General features: G+C 54.5%; 2 protein-coding genes and 1 non-coding gene across 3 annotated transcripts; 2 read left to right on the top strand and 1 right to left on the bottom strand.

Annotated features, from left to right (window-relative positions):
• Window positions 1–1,100: 1,100 nt before the first annotated feature.
• CTHT_0015140 (urea amidolyase-like protein) lies at window positions 1,101–7,772 on the top strand (the record flags this gene model as incomplete). Its single annotated transcript, XM_006691960.1, has 7 exons — window positions 1,101–1,249; window positions 1,325–1,565; window positions 1,630–2,813; window positions 3,431–6,061; window positions 6,819–6,951; window positions 7,286–7,443; window positions 7,505–7,772. The coding sequence occupies 7 exons, from the start codon at window positions 1,101–1,103 to the stop codon at window positions 7,770–7,772; spliced, it is 4,764 nt and encodes a 1,587-aa protein (XP_006692023.1).
• A 5,344-nt stretch (window positions 7,773–13,116) lies between these two features.
• On the top strand, window positions 13,117–14,208 carry CTHT_0015130 (holo-[acyl-carrier-protein] synthase-like protein; the record flags this gene model as incomplete). The annotated part of the gene is made up of 1 exon (XM_006691959.1): window positions 13,117–14,208. One exon carries the CDS (start codon window positions 13,117–13,119, stop codon window positions 14,206–14,208), a length of 1,092 nt encoding a protein of 363 aa, XP_006692022.1.
• A 222-nt stretch (window positions 14,209–14,430) lies between these two features.
• On the bottom strand, window positions 14,431–14,504 carry CTHT_0015120. The gene has a single exon. It is a non-coding gene; the product is annotated as a tRNA-Asn (tRNA).
• Between the last annotated feature and the right edge of the window lie 1,047 nt (window positions 14,505–15,551).

The raw sequence follows: 15,551 nt of genomic DNA, 5'->3' as shown, positions 1-15,551 counted from the left end.
ATCACTGGGAGGAAAGGAGCTGTTTTGGAGGAGGGAGGAGGTCGTACGAGGAGTTCTGGTTTCCATCCAGTGATGGAGAGATTGGGAGCAAAATCGATCAGGATCACGATCGAATTGCGGAGAGAAGTCCGATCGGAGATTGTGGGATGGAGGGAGGGATGTATGAGATATAAAGAGTTGAAATCCAGTCCTCGAGAGTTGTTTTAGTTCCCCTCTCTCTAGCGTTAGGGATATTTTTTTTTCTCCCTTTCCCTATCTCACCAATCAAGCCCCAACCCCAGCAGCAACACCCGCCCGCGCAGCGCCCGTACCAACGCGGTGCCGCATCAACGGGCAGGCGGAGGGGCGGGGCACGGCAGCCAGGGTTGGTCCCGTGGCTGCCGAACGCTGCTCGCTTCTCTTCTAGGTTGCTCTTCTGGGAATGGGAGTTGGAGAAGCCACTCGGGTGATCTGACCACCGACCAATTGACACAGGGTGACAGGCTTGGCCGGCAGATAATGCGGCTTGTCGCTTGCTCTCGCTTGCTCGCTTGCTTCATTTTCTGCCAGTGCCACTTTTCTTCAGGGAGTCAAGCAGGAGGAGAGGAGGAGGAGGAGGAGGAGGAGGAGGAGGAAGAGGAAGAGGAGAAACCGGGGCTCGAATGGGGCCCAGCGGTTGGGGTCCGTCATGTCAATTCCAGTTTAGACCACTCAGGTTCTGGCTTGCCTGCTAGAACAAGCCGGGGAGAGCTTGTCCGGGAGCCACGGCGATGGATTGCATGAATAGGTGTGTTGTCTTACATTGCCACTCCACACGGGGACAATTTAAGTGGTCCCATTGCCCGCCGCTGGGGGGCATCATCTGGGGTGCCATCTTGCGTCTGAAGTTGTGCACAATTTTTTTTCTTAATCCGTAATTTTTTCCCCTCATCCTTCCCCTCTCCCTCTTTCCTCCTGTCGACATCAACAGTAGCACTTGGCAGGACACCGACCAAATTGCTGTCCTCCGATCCTGTGTGCTGTCGTCGCTTGTCCTGTTCTTGTTGGACCCTCTCCACTCCCTTCAGCTCTTCTTCTCTCCTTGTTCACTCAGATCCTGAGTGATCATACCTCATATCAACATGTCGGCTATCGCTTCGGCCGCGCTTAAGGCGCGCGTTCACCGGCCCTCGCTGCTGAAAAAGTTCTGCCAGCCCGAGGACCTTCTTCACCACTTCCCCAATGGCGCCTACATCGGCTGGTCCGGCTTCACGGGCGTTGGCTATCCCAAGTACGGCTTCCTCTGATCTGGGTTTGCTTGATGCGCGAATTATGCTAATCTCGTAACTTTTTACTCTTCGCGCAGGAAGATTCCTACCTTCCTGGCCGACCACGTTGAGAAGAACGGGCTGCAGGGCAAGCTCAAGTACACTCTCTTCGTCGGCGCGTCGTCCGGCGCTGAGACGGAGAACCGTTGGGCTGCTCTCGACATGATCGAGCGCCGGTCGCCTCACCAGGTCGGCAAGAACATTGCCAAAGGCATCAATGAGGGCCGCATCAAGTTCTTCGACAAACACCTGAGCATGTTCCCTTCGGATCTCGTCTATGTACGTGGCACTTGTTCCTGCCCTCGGGCTAGCATGGATGCGATATTGACTGTTTTATTGTCAGGGTTTCTATACCAAGGACAGGCCGACCAACAAGCTCGATGTCGCCGTCGTCGAGGCGACCGAGATCAAGGAGGACGGTAGCATTGTTCCCGGTGCTTCCGTCGGTGCTACACCCGAGCTGCTGCAGCTGGCCGACAAGATCATCATCGAGGTCAACACTTCGCTGCCCATCATGGACGGTCTGCACGATATTGTCATGACCGACCTGCCCCCGCGCCGCAAGCCGTATCTCATCACGGACTGTGAGGACCGCATTGGTACCACCTCGATCCCAATTGACCCCGAGAAGGTTGTCGGTATCGTCGAGTCCGACTACCAGGACCAGACCCAGCCTAACGCTCCTGAGGATGAGACCTCCAAGCGCATTGCTGGCCACCTCATCGAGTTCTTCGAGCACGAGGTGCGCTTCGGCCGCCTGCCGCCCAACCTCCTGCCCCTGCAATCCGGCATTGGCAACATCGCCAACGCTGTCATCGGCGGCCTGGACAACTCCAACTTCCGTGGTCTCAAGGTCTGGACCGAGGTCATTCAGGACACCTTCCTGGATCTCTTCGACTCTGGCCGCCTCGACTTCGCCACCGCGACCTCGGTCCGCTTCTCTCCCGACGGCTTTGCTCGCTTCTACAAGAACTGGGAGTCGTACCACAACAAGCTGCTGCTCCGCCCTCAGTCCGTCTCCAACGCTCCCGAGATCATCCGCCGTCTCGGCATCATCGGCATGAACACCCCTGTTGAGGTCGACATCTATGCGCACGCCAACTCGACCTGCGTCATGGGCAGCCGCATGCTCAACGGCCTGGGCGGCTCGGCCGACTTCCTGCGCAGCGCCAAGTACTCCATCATGCACACTCCGTCGACGCGCCCGACCAAGGACGACCCGCACGGCGTCAGCTGCATCGTGCCCATGTGCACGCACGTTGACCAGACTGAGCACGACCTGGACATCATCGTCACGGAGAACGGCCTGGCCGATGTCCGCGGACTCAGCCCGCGCGAGCGCGCCCGCGTCATCATCGAAAAGTGCGCGCACGACGTGTACAAGCCCATCCTCAAGGCCTATTTCGAGAAGGCCGAGTTCGAGTGCCTCAAGAAGGGCATGGGCCACGAGCCTCACCTACTGTGGAATGCCTTCGACATGCACAAGGCTCTTGCTGAGGAGGGCAGCATGAGTAAGGTTAAGGGCTGGTAAGGGGTTAGGAGAGGAGGAAGGGGTGTGTAGATGTGGTGTATCGTAGGATGAATGATGTCACATTTCAAGGAGGGGAAAGAAAAGATGGAAGAGGATACCCTAGGGTTAGGGTTGGCGGTAGGCGAAAATTTTGGAAAATACTTTTACATTTGTATATATTTGGGAGTTTTGGTTAGCGATCGGCTCGGCGTCTTGTTGGGCGTTGATGGCTATTGTATACAATCTACATGCTGAAGATTACGTCCACATTGTTTTTGTTCTTGTTTTTGGTGGAGGGGGGGGGGGGGAGGGGTTGGAAGGGGTGTGTGCTCTGGAGTTGTGGTTCGGGAAGATATCCAAGTCTCGCGAGCCGTCAAGGTACCAGACCCTGGCTTGTCTGGGTACGGGGTCACATGACCGCACGGGTTCTTCCGTCCCTCATGTGGCCATTTTTTGATCAATTTTTTATGATGCAGCGCAACTGTACATTGAATCAAACGTCAAAGACTGCATCAATTGGCCTCAGATATGCATCAGTTGTCACTTTCATATCACAAGTTCCAACACAATGGCAGCCGTTTCCCCTATGACGCAAATGGCCTGCCCAACGGCCGAGCTTAGTCATCCTTCATAGTCAGCAGTCACGCGATGCGGGGTACAGTCTTGGCGGTCTTGGCGGTCTTGGCTCGGCTCTCGACCCCTCGAGCAACGGCTGTGACAGGCGGAAGCGACGCAGCTGCCCTGCAAGACCGGGCACTAACACGGCTACTGTCGGCACCGAGGAGCGTCACCAGGACGATCGGAACCGACGCGAGATCAATGCCTCCTCGGATGCCCCTTTTCTCTTTTTCTTCCTTCACTTTCATGATTGTTTTCTCTCTTCTCGCCATGCCATCGGGCCATTGGGACTTCCAAGAAACTACCTGACCCCAAAGTCCAAGTCCTCTATCACCACCATGCGCTCCCTCAAACGCAGCTCGCACCGCCTTCGCCGCGTGCCCTTTTCCGGCCCGGCCTCCTCCTCTGCCTTCTCCCCATCGCAGACCGTATGTCGTACCCAGCGCTCGCGAGGTTGCGCGAGCGCTGCTGCTGCCCCATCCTCATCCTCATCATCCACAGCCCCGGCGAACGTGGTCCCGATCAAGTCCCTCCTCATCGCCAACCGTGGCGAAATCGCCCTCCGCATCGCGCGCACCGCCGCGGCCATGGGCATCCGCACAACAACCTTATACACCGACATCGATGCGCACGCCCAGCACCCCAAGTGCACCCCGCACAGCATCGCCCTGGGCGCCTCGCCCAAAGGGTACCTCGACTCGGCGCGGATCGTGGCTCTGGCCAAGCAGCACGGTATTGATGCGCTGCATCCAGGGTATGGGTTCTTAAGCGAGAACCCGGATTTTGCGCGCCGGTGTGAGGAGGCCGGGATTGTGTTTGTGGGTCCGCCGGCACAGGCAATGGCGGATATGGGAGATAAGGCGAGGAGTAAGGAGATTATGACGAAGGCGGGGGTGCCCTGCGTGCCGGGGTACCATGGGGAAGAGCAGGGCGTGGAGCAGTTAAGAGCATACGCGCGGGAGATTGGGTATCCGGTGCTATTGAAGAGCGTAAAGGGCGGTGGTGGGAAGGGGATGAGGATTGTGAGGAGTGATGAGGAGTTTGAGGCGCAGATTCAGAGCGCGAGGCAGGAAGCGAGGGCTAGTTTTGGTGAGGGAGGAGAGGTTATGTTGGTGGAAAAGTATATTGAGCGTCCGAGGCACGTTGAGGTGCAGGTGTTTGCCGACAAGCATGGTAACTGTGTTGCGCTGGGTGAGCGTGACTGCAGTGTGCAGCGCAGACACCAGAAGATCTTAGAGGAGTCTCCTGCCCCGGGGCTCGACGATGCCACGCGCCGCGAGCTGTGGGACAAGGCGCGCACTGCGGCCCTCGCGGTCGGGTATGTCGGCGCGGGCACGGTCGAGTTCATCTTTGACAAGGATACGGGCAAGTTCTACTTCATGGAGATGAACACCCGTCTGCAGGTCGAGCACCCCGTCACCGAGATGGTCACCGGCACCGACCTCGTCGAATGGCAGTTCCGGATCGCCGCTGGCGAGCCTCTGCCCCTGACCCAAGAGGAGATCGAAGCTCGCATTGCCGAGCGTGGCGCCGCCATCGAGGCACGTATCTACGCTGAGAACCCTTCGCGTGGGTTCTTCCCTGATTCGGGCAAGCTCGTGCATCTGGTGACGCCATCGGGAGTCGGCGTTGATCCGGACGTACGTCTCGATGCTGGTTTCATCGAAGGCGACACCGTTAGCGAGGCCTACGACGGCATGATCGCGAAGTTGATTATCCGCGGCCGCGATCGCGAGACGGCCATCCGCAAGATGGAGCTCGCGCTTAGGGAGTACGAGGTGGTTGGGTTGAGCACCAACATTGAGTTCCTCAAGCGACTGTGCCGCAGCGAAGCATTTGTTCAGGGTGACGTTGAGACTGGGTTTGTGGATAAGTGGAGGGATGAGCTGTTCAAGAAGGAGGAGACCCCCGATGAGGTATTTGTGCAGGCTGCTTTGGGACTGTTGCTTGCCCCAGGAACAGCCGCCATCTCCGGACCGCACGCCGGCGGATCCCTGGGCTTCGGCGAGGAGACCGCCATGACCCAGCGGGCATTTACTTTCCGCCTTCCAGCTGCCGACGAGACCCAAGACGCAGAAGTTGTCCGCGTCGAAATCGCTCAGCAACCCGCGTCCGGCTCGGCAATGTACACCGTCACCATCTACCGCGCCGGCTCTACCGAGCCGACTGTCATCCCGAACGTCATCGCCGAGCCGTCCTCCCTCCCCTCAAACACTGCAGCCCGCAAAACCAAGCTTACATCCTTCCTCCCCACCACCCGCCTCGACACAACCCTCGTCCACGATCCCTCCCAGCCCGACAAACTCACCCTCTTCCAGCTCGGCACAAAAGCCGAGCTAGAACTCGTTCCTCCCGCATGGTTCGACCGTGCCCTAGGCGCACAGCAGCACGATGGCGCCGGCAGCGCAGGTAACACCGTGACAGCGCCAATGCCGTGCAAGATATTGAGAATTGAGGTTCAGCCGGGGCAGGAGGTTGGCAAGGGCGCACCGTTAGTGGTGATCGAGAGTATGAAAATGGAGACGGTGATTCGGAGCCCAAAGAAGGGGGTCGTGAAGAGGGTCGCGCAGAAAGAGGGAGAGATTTGCAAGGCAGGGGCGGTGTTGGTTGTTTTTGAGGAGCAGGCTACGGAGGGGGATGCTAAGGAGTAGGTGTGAAGTGTCTTTATGGTTAGACAGGTTGGATGGGATGTTTGCGCATGCCTTTTAACTGTTTGTGCTCGTGGGATGAGATCTGATGTTGGATCGGGCCTTTCTATATATAGTCTGCTAGAGAGGACTTGAGGCGACTATGAGCGGGAGCGTGGCGTTTGGAGTAGACTCTCTGTCTCCTAGTTCAGTGTCACAATAGAGTTAACTATTTCGAAGATCAAAATCGATTCCTAGTTAGACAACAAGTTCACAACAAAACGTCAAAAAAAAAAAGTTCCTTGTTTCAAGCTCTCAATGCCTATCTACCTACCCACCTCGACGGTTCCATTCGACTGCCAGCCAGGTCGAGGCCGGGTTCGCTCAGTACTTGAGAGATCCGTGAACTTCTTGATCAGGGCTTGCTTTCATGGTCTGGTTTTAACCTCTTGAGTCCTGATAATTACCTTGAAAGCTAAGCTGTAAAGAATGCTGTCTCCGATTAACTGTTAGAGCTATGACGTGACTCGACCACGTACTCTGGCTAAGGGGATTGTGATAGCTCCATTGTGTTCATCTCAACCCTTGACTTGGACAGGACCTTTTGTAGGTCGCTTCTTTCTGGTTGTTGACCAGTCTGCAGAGCTTCAAGATTAGATTCTCAACTTGGGCCGTTTCCCTGGATATTTGAACAATCAATTCTCACCACCTAGCTTCATTTTGGGACTTTCTAGGGAAATGAAGATGAAGAAGAACGCGGCTACTGCTGTTTCCTAGGCTGCTCAGGCTGCTCAAGCTCGGGGTGCTGTCAAGCCCGCATTACCACCTTTCACGGCCGCACACTCCGATCCCAATACAGTTGACCAAGCGGCTCCTGAAGCTACCCGATGGGAACATCTGCGGTCAATCGGTTCGCTTTAGGATGTAAATGAAGCTATAACCAACGCCGCTTGACGCCTACCTCTTCTTCTTTTCTTCCACTTTCCCACCCACTACGATCGACTTTCCTCCCCGCATCACACAAACTATCCGTCACCGCGCAGCAGGATTGAAAAAAAAAAACCTGAGCGATGACCACGCCCACATTTGTCTGGTCATGGGGCCTGAAAACTACTTCATCGTCAGCATCAACCACTCCGATTACGAGACGATTCCAAACCGCCGCAAAGAGGCCTTCCGCGCGATTCTAGAGGCCAATAACTTTGAACCAGCCGCGTTGCGTCACTACCTCTGCCCCACGATAGACTGCGTCGTCGGACGGGCTCTGGACCGACGGCCACTCTCCCCTCTCCGCGAACTACGTCGCCTGTTACATTGACCACAAGCTTTGGAATGCTTTCTCTAACCTCGTGGAGAAGCCCTTTCCTTTCCCTGACAAGCTCGATGCCCACCAGGTCGCCCAGTGAGACATCTTAAAGGCTTACAACGAGTCCATGCAAGCGCTTGACAAAGTCACGACTGAGTTCCCAGGCAGGCATCGAGAACAGCTGTCCCACAATCTGGCCACCTGCTTTTCGGTTTGAGGTCCATACTGCGAATGAGAATGTGGATGACTATGATGATAATGAGGTGAGGAAATATTTGGAGAAGCAGAAGGAGGAGCTGGAGATGAGGGCTATTGGCGAGCTCTCGCAGTTCGGGGAGCTGTTTGATGAGATGGATGATTTGAGCAGGGAGATGGCCCTCTGGGATGCTAAAGCGAAGGATTACGGTCTTGATATCTTTGTCTAGGAGGAGGTCAACGGCCTTATGCTCAATTTTCATAGTTCAAGCTGCAAAGGAATGTACTTATCAGGCTACCATGCAAGCACATGGTGGAGCATCACTTCCTGTAGTTGACCAGAACCCCAACCATATACTATTCTATAGAGCTTTTGACTACGATTATCTGAATTGTCAGAAGCAAACTCATTCGCGACTGATGAATTATTGATTTTGGTCACTCAGGCATGGAGCTATCGTCAACGACCTGCTTCTGTATCCATGAAAGACCAAAATATAGAACACACAGAGCCAAGTGAGTTTCCTACATACCTATAACAGATATCTTTTCCATTTGACCATGCACATTCAGTCAGGGGTGGCCGAAGGGGATACTGCAGGCAAGTTTTATTTTCACGCATGGTCCTCTGCTACAATAAAGTGAATGTTGGCTTTCATTTCAGTGATTTTCTTTGCGTATACCTCTCTGTTTAGTATCTTATAACCTGTCCCTAATATACCTATCCTCTTTACTCATTTCTCATTCACAGCAACAACAGCAACATATCTGCTTCACCAAAAATCCATTCCTCCATCTTCTGATCCTACTGGTGAAACTCAAAATGGATGACTCGCAACTTCCACCTGCCAGAGTCCCTCTTTTGACCCGCCTCATCCGGCAGATAAAGACACTATAATCCACCGTCGCCTAATCGTCAACGCTATCCTGGATGCAGTTGGTAATGATGTAGGCCGTCTGGGGGACAAGCCGGGTCACGCTGAACGGGAAGTCCTCGAGGCACTTTTGGATGAAGGCAGTGAGCGTGTTTCTGTTGGATTTGTTTTGGGGCGATTGAGAATCGACTTTGGAACTCGATATTTCATGGCTCGAAGCCTTTCCCATATGCTGATGCTTCCAGCAAGGGCCAGGACCAGGACCCGGAGTACCTGCTGCTCAGAGAGTATCGCGAAGATTGCATCGAGGAGCAGAAACTTGAAGTGACCTGGGATCTAGAATTCGAGCAGCAGTTTGACTCCTATGACGACGAAGAGAATGAGTAGGGGGAAGAGGTGAAACTGTGGGGCATTGAGACCAAGGATGATGGTATTACCTCTGGTTAAGGGCTTTCAGATGAATCTTTGATCTGAAGACCCATCGTTTTGATCAACATTGAGAGTTAAGAAGCATGGAAGAGACGGGTTAAAAGCAGTGTCTGGTGGGCTTCTGGGGGGTGGGAGGCGACATCGCAGTTTGGAATTAGAAACACTATTCTCTGTATTGCTGGCTGACTGGAAGGAAGCATAGTGCCGAAGAAAGACGGCAGTTATTTATTCCAGTAACACTGAAGCGTCGATGGTGTGTGCAATGTCTCTCCGTCCAATCCTTTTTTGGTCTGATATTAAATTTGGATTCGTCTTGATTTGATTTCACGGAGCTGCTGGGAGGACGACGAATCGTGGGTTTCCATTGCTGCCTAAGGCACGAGGCAAAAGAACTTCGTATTACTCGTTTCTCGTCGCCGACTTGCCTATCTACCTCGACCACTCGACTTTCTCGTTTCAAAATTTTAACTTTCTCCCAAAGCACGCCGATCTCTAGACTTCATTCGTCATCCTTCTGCCGTCGTTTCAGAGTGCACAGCCGACTTCCAAAAAAACCACTCTCTCCATTGACATCAAACTACGTTCTATTCCCACTCTTGGAACGTTTGCAGCTCTTTGCTGTGTTATCTCTGATCACAAGTCTCTAATCGATCCAACCGCAGAAGGTGTGCAGCAACAATGCTAACCGACTTTGAGCCCCCCTACCTGCTGACCCTGCCTGACTTAGGTGCTGGTAGACCTCTCGCAGGTACACTATGAAGAGATTCTCTGGCGCCACAAGTACGATGTCGACCGCATCATGCCGGTATTCAAGGACAAAGAGGCCATCGTCCTACGCCTCTACTGAAGCATCCGGTTCCTGATGGTTGACATGCTGAGGAATGCCAAGTGAGACTGGTTAGCGACACTCGTCACCCATTTCTGCGACCGCCACGGGTGGTAGATCCCCTTCGGCGCCAGCTATAAGCCGTTCCCGTTCAAGGGCCGTTACGACTTCGTGGAGGGCGTGGCGGGCGAACTGCACAAACTGTGCTAGTCGCACCGCCTGAGCGAGGCCGCTTGCAAGGTGAATCGCATTCTGGACGACGAACTTCAGAGTGCAGCTTCTCGGCTTTGTTCGCCAAGATGGAGAATGAGCAGAAAAAACAGCGGGATGGCGAGCAGGAGATGTGGACGCTGCGCCCGCTGATGATGACGGTGCTAAGGAGCAGCTGGCCGGTCAGCCCAGCAGCACTGCTCGTGGGCCGTACGAGATGGGCCATCTGATGTGACTCGCTGCGGCTGTGCCAAATACACGTTTCTCGGCTGAAGAGCACGGAGGAGTGTCTCAGGGATTAGGCCATGAACTTCCCCAGTGGGGGAAGCAAATCAAGAAGTCTTGGGGAACTAGCTGCTCTGAACGAGTGTTCCGTCTTTACGCTCCCCTTAAGAATGCCCAACACCTTTATTTTTTTTTAAAAAAAATACAACCAAGTATTGGAAATGAAGGAAACTTATCCCGTGAGAGGGGAAATCGTAGCAATGGGAGTGTTATGGTACAGGGTTCATACTGGACGTTGATAGGGGATACTGACCGGGTATGAACTCTTGTACATAGGCAAGGAGCAGATACCGCACATTAAAACAATAGATGGAACCCAGCGCACACAGCCAAATGCCGTGTTTATTTATACTCAACTATATACATTTCCCTTTTGCATCCTAGAGGCGCCTCGGGCGCGTCTAAAACCAAGACCACAAGAACAAAAAACCCCCAGGACTCAGGAAAAACTTGTCGGTGCCCGACTCTCGGCGTTATGACGGGCTGACTTTAGGCTGTGCTCTCTCGACATCAACCGCTCAACTCGGTCCTCTTCTCAAGCCTCGGCGTCGCGGCGGCAAAACGCATCAATCAACCGAACCACATCAAGCCTGACGGGGCAAAATGCCGCACCGCGGCGATGTGTGTGGGAGACACGGCCATAAGTAGCGACAAGCCTCAGCGAAAAGATTGCATCAAGGAGCAGGATGGAGAGGTAACCCCAGGCACAGCGGCCAGGATTGACCCTCGCCCACGAGGCTGCTACAACCGCCTCACATCAAGACCGAGCTGGGCTCAAGGTCGACTCCGGCAGGAGACCGCCTACTAGCGAACGAGGGGTTTCGCTCAACGCTTTGTTCGTGTTGTCGAAGGGATCCCCATCTAAAAGGGGGGGGGGGAGACGGAAAGTGTCGTCAGCATCCAAAGACACTGGCAACATTTTCCACCTCGAGGAACGGCAGGGGATAGAACGCGGCGGAGCGAGGATATGCCCACTAACTACAACCGCCTCATGAAGACCGAGCAGAGCTCGAGGCCTCCTCCGGCAGGAGTCCGTGGGGGCAGGATCGCTGCGGGGCCGGGGTGGTTCCAAAGTGTCATTTTCTCCAAAGAGAACGACACTTCAACCAGGAGGAAACCCGGCAAGCTAGGAGAACGAGGTCGTCATCCTCCAAGCATCGATATGGTGTGTTGACATGGTCGATATCGCAGCGCCTGCAATACAAGGGGCGGCATCCCAGCTCAACAACTACAACGGGGAGCAGGGCTCGACCCGGAGTCGGAACCGGGGAACACCCCTTTGGCTCAACGCTGATAATGTGTTGTTGTCCTGCGGCGACACAGCCACATTCTGGCGAGTGGAATGACGTGGTCCGAGAATGGCGATCAAGCCGCAGTGGGAGCGGAGCCGAATGTCTGTATAAGGGTCAACGGTTCTGCAACCCCCATAGCTGGAAGGGGTCCGGGCCGGGTCGGAGGTAAAGCGGGGTGCAAAAAAAAGGCCCGGAGCGGATGAGAATGGAGTCAGCCACGGGGGTCCGACACGAAGACCGGCACAGCAGTGTCCAAGCCCGACGGAGAATTTTATGGGCGAGGGGCTGGGGACTCTGGGAGTCAATTCCGGGACAAGGCAGTCGGATGTCCAGAAGGAGCACTGCTGGCGAAGGGTACGTTCCCTCCTTGTCCGGCTCGACCCGGAGAGGGGAACTCTGGATAAAGGAGGGAGGCACGGGGGAGGGAAGGGAAACCGAACAGGACATTTGAGGAGTGTTCTGCCCTTCTTATACACTTCTGCCTGTGTGTCCGGACCTTCCGTGCCGAGTAAGCCGCTACGCGATGCCCAGGGCCCCTCGTGGTCACCCTTACTACCTCCCTTCTTGGACTCCTACCTAGCCCCTCCATGCCCCCCTTCTCCCCCTCCCCCCCGTGCTGCCAAGTTTTGTGCAAGATTTTGGCTGTTGCTCGTGATAACAGCCAAGGCCGCAAGTGGTCCAGCGTGGCCCAGCATGTTCCAACTTGTCTAGGCTTAACCAGGATTGTCCACTTGGTCCGTGCCAGATCTTGCTGCATGTCCGTTTTGTTTTAGCTGCAGACTGAACGGCTGCATGCAATCTGAACACTGCTGGATAGCCGATCGTCACCAATCCAATAACACTCCAGAGCATCACGAATCGCACGCCGATTGGCCGTGGCAGCCGTGGTCGGCGTGGGCAAACAATCGAACTGCTGCGAACTGCTGTTGTGCACAACGAGTATGAGCGTGGGTAGGCGCCATTCAAGGCTAATCGCGACTCACTAAGCGCACCCCGTGGACCCCATCGGTCCCATCTACTCTCTCCATCGCCATCCCACCCTGGACGTCCCGCGCGTTCCCTGTTTCATCGCCGACCTCCGCGCCGTTCTCCGAGCTGCCGATGAGCTGATGTCCAGTGCGCTGAAACACCGTCTCGCCCCCAAACCGTCCGATTCACAAAACCCAAAATCCGTCCCGAAACGCTGCCCCGTCCAAGCTACCGTCGATTTCTACGTTGCTCGCTCTCAACCCCTGTGCTCGGACACCTTCCATCAGCCCAGGTTGCGACACCACGGTGAACAGACATCCATACGAATCAAAACAAAAGCCTCATCACATTTCATCAAGCTCGTGAGGGGAAATGCCGCCCCCAAAGCCCATCGTCGCGCAATGGATCCTTGACACGCGGTCTTGGTTCCCCGACGCAACAGAGACAAGGCATCTCCAAACCCACGTATGCACTACCCCGCACCCGAACCCCCCCACACTAAACCCTAACCCCAACCCTTACTCCACTCCTCTCCGAATCCCACCATTACACAAACTTTTGGGTGGACATCGATCTCTAAGTTAAAGCCTGCTCGTGACGACAGCCCAAAGCCTCTCAAGCGCTCTCGTTACTCCCGCCGCCTGAACAGCATGCCGTGCTGCGCTACCTACACGTGCGAGACGCCAAGATGGCGCTTGCCTCGTCCCTGCTGAAGCACTACGCTATCGCCAGGCTATCGACCATGATAAGTGACTCTGGCTCCGATAAGAGTGTTGGCGATAGCGGTCACGGGCAAGGAGGCATCCCTTGGGACCGCACGATCATCACTCGCGACTCGCTCACGAAACCGGTCTTCGTCGACCCCCGCACAGGCCGCCAACCCGTCAGTTTCAACGTGAGCCACCAGGCTGGTATTGTCGCCTTGGTGGCCGTTGCAGGCTACGAAGCTCCCCCAAACCCAGTTGATGCCAACGCCCCGCCGAGTACCCCAGCCCGCGGGCAACGCAGACAGAAGGTGCCTGTAGAGGTCGGTGTGGATGTAGTCTGTGTCTCAGAGCGACGTGAGCGAGATCTGGCAATGCTCTGGGACGAAAGCGAAGGCTGGGAAGGCTTCGTCGACATGCACGCGGACGTCTTCTCCCCCTCCGAAGTTGCCTATCTGAAGGGTTCAAGCCCTCCCGCGCCGCGGCCTCCTCCCGGCCCGGCCTCAGCTGCACGACGGTCCAGATCCCGCTCCTCTCGCGGCTCCGAGCAATACTACCAGCAGTCTCCCGAGCAACAGCGCTACGTGCGCGAGCTGTCTCCCGAGAAGCAGCGGCACTACTTGCAGCACCTAGAGGACCTGCGGCGGAGAGCTGAGGAAGAGGAGGACGAGATCGAGGAGGGCATGGCGGACGGCAAGCTGCGCATGTTTTACGCGCTGTGGGCGCTGCGTGAAGCCTATGTCAAGCTGACGGGTGAGGCCCTGCTGGCTGAGTGGTTGAGCGAGCTCGAGTTTAGAGACTTTCGGGCGCCGAAACCGACGGCTGCGTGGGAGGTGCCTGCCTGCGAAGAGAGGGGCGAGGTGGTGAGGGATATTGAGATCTACTTTAGGGGGCAAAGGGTGGATGATGTGAATATGTGTATCCGGTCTATGGGCCCGGATTACATGATTGCCACGGCTGTGAGGACGCCGGGGAGGAAAGAGGATGGGCTGGCGTGGCAGCTGGGGCCGTATGAGATTTTGAGTTTAGAGGATGTGTTGGATTTTGCGGCGAAGAGCCGGCTCGGAGGTAGGTGAAGGAGTAATTAGAGTGTTGACTTCGGGTCTTGATCCACGGCTTCTAGGCACTTATGAGTGTTCAAATGACGATATGACTTTCTCTACTCCTCTATCATAGAGCAAAAGGAAAGAACTTGAGGTTTCAAGAGTCAACCCCCTGAAAGCAAAATGAGAAGTTTATTGCCCCGTCAAATATACCTCAGGATAAAGGTCAGGATATCGGTCAAAAATTAATGCTAGCTCCTCCGGGAAGGCTCGAACTTCCAACCTCCTGATTAACAGTCAGACGCGCTAACCAATTGCGCCACAGAGGATCGAGGTTGTTTAATATGGCACAGAGATGTGCCATTTCATGGACCCCCGTGGTTGCAGTAGATGTGGAGCCAACGGGGGGTTAAGAACCTCAAGACTTCTCAGCACAGAGAGTTTTCCCGTTAAAAATGACAAAACGCTGAAAATGTTCACATACCAAGTACCAATTAATACGCCAAAGCTCAGAAATGAGCTAGCCAGTTGTTTTGATGAGATATTCACCATAAGACCTCCTTAATCGCAAGGTGTACACCTGAAGGCCAGAAGCAGCTGTGCATCTCAATTCTCAAGGACTCAAACTTACTGGGCAAAGCAAGTCCAAAGGATTAGGAAATCAGTGGAAAAAAATGCTATATGAGGCCCATTGTTGACACTACCTCAAGCAGGGGACAGCATCTTGCTGCCAAGCATACGATGAGGGTGTGATGTTCTTGTCTTTCAACTTCAGCCTCGGTGGTGCGCGACCTAATTAATGACGGCTGAAGAGTCAGCTACCCTCGTGTGGAGATCGGTACGGCCGTATATTTACGAATTTTCTGCCCCTCTGCGTTTCTATCTGCTAGCGCCCTTCTTTGCAAACTACCAATCCGCTGCAGCTGCTATCACTTGAGGTGTGTAGAGCATCCAGCAAGCGATCCTCTTTGCGTCTACAAAACTCGCTATGAGCAGCTGGATTTCCGCAGAGATTTGCCGCAAAAAAAGTGTGGAATTAAACCAAATTGTACTATACTTTCTTGAAGAAGACGATTCAACCATTATCTCTATCGGCTACTTGACCATTCCAGGATAATATGAGGGTGATCCAGATATCGCCGGTTTTGGTGTAAGTACATGCGTTACAATCGACTCAGATCACCTAAGCTGTAACAAGTAGTCTAGAAAAGGCAAGTTATGGTGTCTTTTATAGTTATAACTAGTCTTTTTGCTCTTCGGACTGCTGTCTATCTGGGTTACGTTTTACTGATGTTCCTTGCACGCGAGCTTCGAGAAACCTTGAAACTTAGGTATATAACTCCTGAAGTTTAAACACGGTCAACGATATCTATGCT

This window comes from Thermochaetoides thermophila (assembly GCF_000221225.1).
Source record: "Thermochaetoides thermophila DSM 1495 unplaced genomic scaffold scf7180000011814, whole genome shotgun sequence".
Lineage (NCBI taxonomy): Eukaryota > Fungi > Ascomycota > Sordariomycetes > Sordariales > Chaetomiaceae > Thermochaetoides > Thermochaetoides thermophila.
This window is presented reverse-complemented; position numbering and strand designations above follow the sequence as displayed.